The following is a 6,232-nucleotide window of genomic DNA, read 5'->3' as shown; positions in this document are numbered from 1 at the left end:
TGTGTGAACTTTAGTTTCTGTCTCTGAAGGTGGCATCTTTCCCATTTTGAGGAATAACTGTACCTGCCCGAAGAACATTAAACATGAAGAATGTTTTTATGTCTGTCGCTACATGGGGTCGGAGGGGTCACTTTACTCATGCTGCACAGTTTAGTACATGCAAATATAGTTTACAGTTTATAAACACTTTAAAGATCATTTTGCTTTGGAGCTTTAAGGAAGTCGTCCTCTTTTCAAGGTGCAACCAGGAAGTAAACAGCTGAAAGTTCTCCAAAAATAAAACTCCATGCAGTTTAAAGCTATGAATCAAACAAATCAATAAAAGCACTGACCACATGTAATGTTTCATGTTTCTGCTGAACTGTCCTGTTTAATAAAATTCATATCCTTTATGTTGGTTATTATCTTTGAAAATGCAAGTTGTTGTATGCAAGTCATAAAGTTTCCGTCTTCTTTGTGTCTCTGCTGTTTTCCCCTCAGCGGTGGAAGAAGGAGAACCGTCGGAAGGAGGAGGGACGTGGGATGAATCCGCCGTCCAGACAGGTCAGTTTTTATGACCTGAAAGCACTTTAATAAACTTCCAGAGACTCTTTTTGATCCACACCAGGAGATAAACTCCTGCTGGGAAAGATTTGTGAACAAACATGAAGGATGAAGGGACTTTTAAAAAGTGTTAGATGAAGGAGATGGATGTAGAGGAGAAACGAGGAGATTTATGAAGAGATGGAGGGAGGAGCGAGAGATTTTCTCTCTGTCTGATATCTGGGGAAGAAGTTTGAGAGATGGATGGATGAGCTTTTCTTTTTTTACTTGTTCCTCAGTAAGATCTTCTCCAAGTCTGTCTGTCGCTTCCTTCTTGCTTCTGCCGCCAAGTGGAAACTTGCATGCATTTATGTTTCAACATTAGCCTTTTTTTTTTACAAGGAAAAAAAAAATCAAAAACTGAATTTGTCACCACATCTGCTTATAAGCATCTGCAGTAACAATTGCTTAAATCATATCTTCCACAAAATCACAAAAGAAGAAATAGTTGCTTAAATTTACTCAGTAATTTTTACCTGAGTGACTTTATGATGAAGTGTTGCTACTCTTATTTGACTTTCACTGACTGCAAAAGAAACTTGTTTTAACCAAACAGACCCACATCCGCTGCTTTTATTAATAAGTTTATCATAAGTTTTATATTGACAGAAATTGATTTGAAAAAATAATTTTGCCTGATTTTGTTATTTATATGAATAATTTTCAGTTTGGTCTATAAAACACCAAAGTTGACCAGGGCGATACAAAACATGTTTGCATTTTTTCCACAAATTCTTTCTTAGTTAATGATAAAAATACGCAGTTTAGTTCTGCGTATTTTGAGCTCCTTTCAGAATGAGATGTTTCCAGGCGTCTTGTCACTTTAAATGCAAATGAGCTGCTGCTGGCCAGGACCCATAGCTCAACGTTTACACTCACACTGATTGCAAACAGATGCACAATTATACAACCATAAGTCTTTGAATAGCATTAGTGGAGCCTCCTGTACAACCAACAAAGATGCAGCAAATGGTTTCTGTATTGCAGGTCTACAAAAAACAAAACACTTGACTTTTCCAACAGCCGTTGTACAACGCATACAATGGTAACACCAGCTGACCAAATGCGGTGCCGCTATGCTTAGGTTGCTAGGTAACTGACTGGGTTCTGCTTGGGTTGCTAGGTAACGTGCAGTGCCTGCTGATTTGTGATGTTACACTCTGGAGGTTTTTGAAATGGCTCATTTTCCAGACACCAACAAAGACCAAAAACATTATTTTCTGCTGAAAAATGCCAGGGTGTTTTTTTAAGAGCTTGTCCTGTTTTTAAAAGACATAGAAACCCAAATGGAAGTAAAGAATGGAAGCTTTTTTTTCACCAAATATTTTTTCACTGTTGCTTGAGTAATTTCTTGGATGGCTTATTTTTACTTTTACTTGAGTAAAAATCTGTTGAAGTAGTGCTACTCTTACTTGCGTACAGTTGGGTATGCAGCTGTGTTGTTCCAGGTGTCTCCCTTACTTCAGAGGAGTTGAATCCTGCAGCGTTACCAGGCGGACATTAATGTCCACATCTGTCCTGTAGGTGCTAACAAACAGTGGAGCACACTCCCAGCCTGTTGTCATGGACACCCCGAATGTTAGCCAGCTTCATCCTCGCCTTTTGTCGCGAGTTTTTTAGCAAGTATCAACACACTTTTTCCCCAGATCTTGGCAGAAAAAGAACAGTTAGGTGTTTTTCTGCTCTAGTGAGTTTTCCCTGCTCTGGTTTTCAACCTATCAGGGAGCGGCGAAGCACTTCCTCTGACTGGATCCCTGCAGGGAAACGAGATACTGCTGAATGTGGTAAATATCCAGTTAGCTCCCTCTCAGCCTCTCCTGGTCCTGTCTCTCGTTCGGCTCTACGGGGGATGAAAGGGAAGGAGAGGAATCACTCCTGGGGTGTGTGTGACGTGCCAAACCCTCCATACCTGCGCTAACGCTCCTCCAGGGGCCGCCGTGCAGCCTGAAGTCTGGAGCTGTGTGTGTGTGTGTGTGTGAGAGTGTGAGTGTAGGTGTGTGTGTGTGTGTGTTTTCAGCAGGGTGCTGACTTTGGTCCTGAGTGGTTCACTAGAAATGCTGTGTGTGTCAGTTCCTGCAGGAAGCTGGAGTCCCATGACACACACACACACACACACACACACACACACACACACACACCTATCAGAGTGTTCCTCCAATGAAAACATTCTGTCCCATATTCCCTTACTCAGCCACACTTTCCGTTTTACCGCCTGTATCTGATCCCAGCAGCTTTCTGCATCACATTTTTACCGTTTCTCTGCAAATTTCTCCCATTCTGGCTCCCCTCTCTCTCTCTTCATCTGTCTCTCTTTATCTCTCTGTCTTCCACAGCTCTAACTTCTTACTTTTCAATCATTTGCTCGTTAACTGTGTGTGCAGAAGAAGAAGTTGGGAGTGTGAATTACGTCTTATTCCCTAGATTCAACGCAACGACTCCTTTGCTCTCAGGGATGCAGTGAGAGCGACAAGATTCTGAAACTTTTACTCATCCGTCACTCTTTCTTTCTTCCTTTCTTTCTTTCTTTTTTTCTTTCTTTCTTTCTTTCTTTCTTTCTTTCTTTCTTTCTTTCTTTCTTTCTTTCTTTCTTTCTTTCTTTCTTTCTTTCTTTCTTTCTCACCCTTTCCGTCAGTCTTTCTCTGGAAAATGTGTGTTAAGTTTGGAAAGACCCACAGGAGAAAAGCAGAACTCATCCTCCCTTTTCCTCCTCCTCTCTTGGTCTTAAAGCTGCAGTATGTAACTTTTATAACAAAATTTTTTTATATATTTGTTGAAACTGTCACTTTGTCATGAGTCAGATAATCTGTGAAAAAAAATCAAGCTTCTCCCAGTGCTAATTAAAAACAACCAATCAGAGCGAAGAGGCGGGTCTTAGCGCTCCCTCTCTTGCTCCCTGCTATGCTGCAGCTAGCATAGCTTGTTGTGAATGCTACGGCTAGTTAGCATAGCCATCGATGGCAGTGCATAAACGGTATTTCTGTAATGCTACACTGCAAAAACACAAAATCTTACTGAGTATTTTTGTCTAGTGAAAATATCTTAATGCACTTTAAATAAGACAAAACTAACTTAAAAGTAACATTTCAGCAAAATATAGGAGCTTTTTTTTAGAAAATAATTCCTTAATTTTGATGAATAAGTACTTGTTCCTTTGTCAGATTATTTCACTTTTAACATGGCAACACTGTCTTGTTATTAATTAAATAACCTACTAATGAAGTAAATACTTCTTTCACAAATTTTAAGAAATAATTTACTTAAAACAAGCTCATAAATCTTGCTGAAAAGTTACTTGTAAGTTAGTTTTGTCTTATTTAAAGTGCATTAAGATATTTGCACTAGACAAAAATACTTGGTAAGATTTTGCAGCGTAGCATTACAGGAGCTCGTTCACGATGTTGATTGACAGCTCTAAGACCCGCCTCCTGGCTCTGATTGGTTGCTTTTAGTCAGAAGTGGTTAATTTCCTCAGACGGCAGCAGCAGCACAGGGAAAAGATTGATCTTTTTACAGATTTTCTATTGTCAGAACATTGTGACAAATGTGTAAAAACACATATTTCCTACAAAAAATTATGTACAGCCGCTTTAAGATAAGTTCGCTGAAGCTAAAGTTGCCCCACCATCGAACAGAAAACCTCTTCTTTTCTTGTTTTTTCCTCTTCTGCTTTGAAAACGCAGAAGAGACGGCCTCTTTCTTCTTTTCTCTTCTCTGAGCGGCGTTTCACTCAGACTACAGTCAGCTATCCGTTCCATGTGTTCACGCTGACACTTAAACAGCCGGTGAGTCATCGTGGAAAAGGTTTGTCAAGTCCCCAGGCTGAAATCGAGAAGCCGAGACCAACCGGATTATTGTTATTCGCTGTGTGGTGTCACACACTCGAGTGGAGCACCGAGAAGCAACTATCACATGACGGATCTGTGTCAATTTTAGAGCTGCAGCTCTCCGCTTGTCTAGTAATCCAACACTCCATCGATTATTTTGAACACTTGGAGACATATTTACAGCTCTGGATAGAAGTTTCTCCTTCTGAGTGATTATTTCTCTGTTGCTCCCTGGTGGTAAATCTGTGCCTCATTTGTAAGGAAGACGCAGTTAGCAGAGATGCAGCTTTATTCTGATTCTTTCATGCATGTTTGAGAAATCCTTTCATCTCCGTGGCAACCATTCAGCTGTTCAAAATGCCTGGGTGGACTTAGCTCCACCTTCAAGTACGTAACTCCTCCTCAAAACTGCTGTTTCCAAATCAGTTCCTTCAGACTAGCCAGCAGCAATTAGCAATCGCCTGGTGGAACTGAGTATCTGCTACTTCTCAGAGCAACACTGGTAAAAACGTTGTTAAAGGGTTAATAAAGGAGCCATGTTGTGATGACTTCCTGAAGGCGGAGTTTCAGAAAGACCAGGAGTTTTTAAAGAGACAGAAACCAAATTTCCTCCTCAGTTTTGTGTTGTTAAATTTGGATGGTTTGCTCAGACAAACCAGGCAAACTGGTTTATCTTTCCAGGTTGCCTGATTTTTTTCTCTTTCTGAGGAAAAAATAATCTGGAGAAATTGAATAAATTATAAGATATAAAGTATGACTTAAATAAATTTTATATACAGCATTTTTATAGCAACTGAAGTTAACATAGTTACTTGATTGAGCTATAAAATGATTTGAGGAGAAGTTGAAGAATTTTGATGCAATGGAAAGGGGATCTGCTCCACAGTATCATACTGCCACCGCCATGCCTGACAGGTAATTCAGTGTTTTGGGTTTTTTGGGTTTGAGAGTCACTGAGGTCAAACTGTTCAGTCTTTGTCTCATTTGTAGATAAACATTTTCTCCAGGACTTCTCCTTCCTACGCTGCACAGAGACCCGACCGGTTGTCCTCAATCATGATCACAATCACGACCTGTCCAGGTTGTTCTGCCTCCAGTCCCGTGACCCTGCACAGAATAAGAACGGCACTGGAAATGATGGATGCATCGATTTATCAGTGAGAAAACAGGGTTTGCAGGTCAGATCTCCTCTTATCAGCGAGCGTCTCGTTATGGCCGGAGCTAAAAAAACGAAAGCGGACTCTTTCCTCTCCTCCGTTCTCCTGCTTCCTCTCCCTGTCGCCCTCTTCCTCCGTCGCTGTCTCACTGCTCCCCTCTGGAGCTCCGTAATGTAGTTTTAATTTCCCCAAGGCTGCCACAGGAAAACAGTTCCTGTGTCTCTCTCTCTCTCTCTGTGTGTGTGTGTGTGACTGAGCTCCTATTGTCTGCTTGTGTCGCTGCTTCTGCGTTTTCTTCTGTCTCTGTTTTGCACCATTTAAGCACATTCTTGTTTTTTTGTTGTTGTTTTTTTTGTGAGTTTATGCGAATCATAAATAGGAAAATTGCCCAGCTGTCAGCATATTTGTGTCGTGTTTGTGCTGATCTGTTTGTGGCTGGCGTTGCTGCTTCAGGTCTGCGTTTTCTTAGTGTGTTTTTATATGAATTTATTGTTCAGCCTGTGTGTTTGTGTGTCTCTGTCACTTCCTTCCATGACGTTAATGGCTCTTTCATCATCCTGTTTCCAGACATGGGTGTTGGGTGCTAACCTCCCTGAGCACATCCCGTCCCAGAGGAGAGTGTGTGTGTGTGTGTGTTTGTGTGTGTGTGTGTGTGTGTGTGTGTGTGTG

The 6,232-nt window shown here is 41.0% G+C and overlaps 1 protein-coding gene across 4 annotated transcripts in view; it reads left to right on the top strand.

Annotated features, from left to right (window-relative positions):
• znf423 (zinc finger protein 423) overlaps positions 1–6,232 on the top strand; it is a 181,448-nt gene that overhangs the window by 28,354 nt on the left and 146,862 nt on the right. For 3 of the 4 annotated variants that reach the window (XM_007553161.2, XM_016672047.1, XM_016672049.1), the window contains exon 2: positions 481–543. The exons of the other annotated variant lie outside the window; for it this stretch is intronic. In XM_007553161.2, coding sequence (XP_007553223.1) covers positions 481–543 — 63 coding nt within the window. The remainder of the gene's footprint in view (positions 1–480; positions 544–6,232) is intronic. 4 annotated transcript variants of the gene reach the window in all.

This window comes from Poecilia formosa, unplaced genomic scaffold (genome assembly GCF_000485575.1).
Source record: "Poecilia formosa unplaced genomic scaffold, Poecilia_formosa-5.1.2 Scaffold55, whole genome shotgun sequence".
NCBI classification, from domain to species: Eukaryota; Metazoa; Chordata; class Actinopteri; order Cyprinodontiformes; family Poeciliidae; genus Poecilia; species Poecilia formosa.
This window is presented reverse-complemented; position numbering and strand designations above follow the sequence as displayed.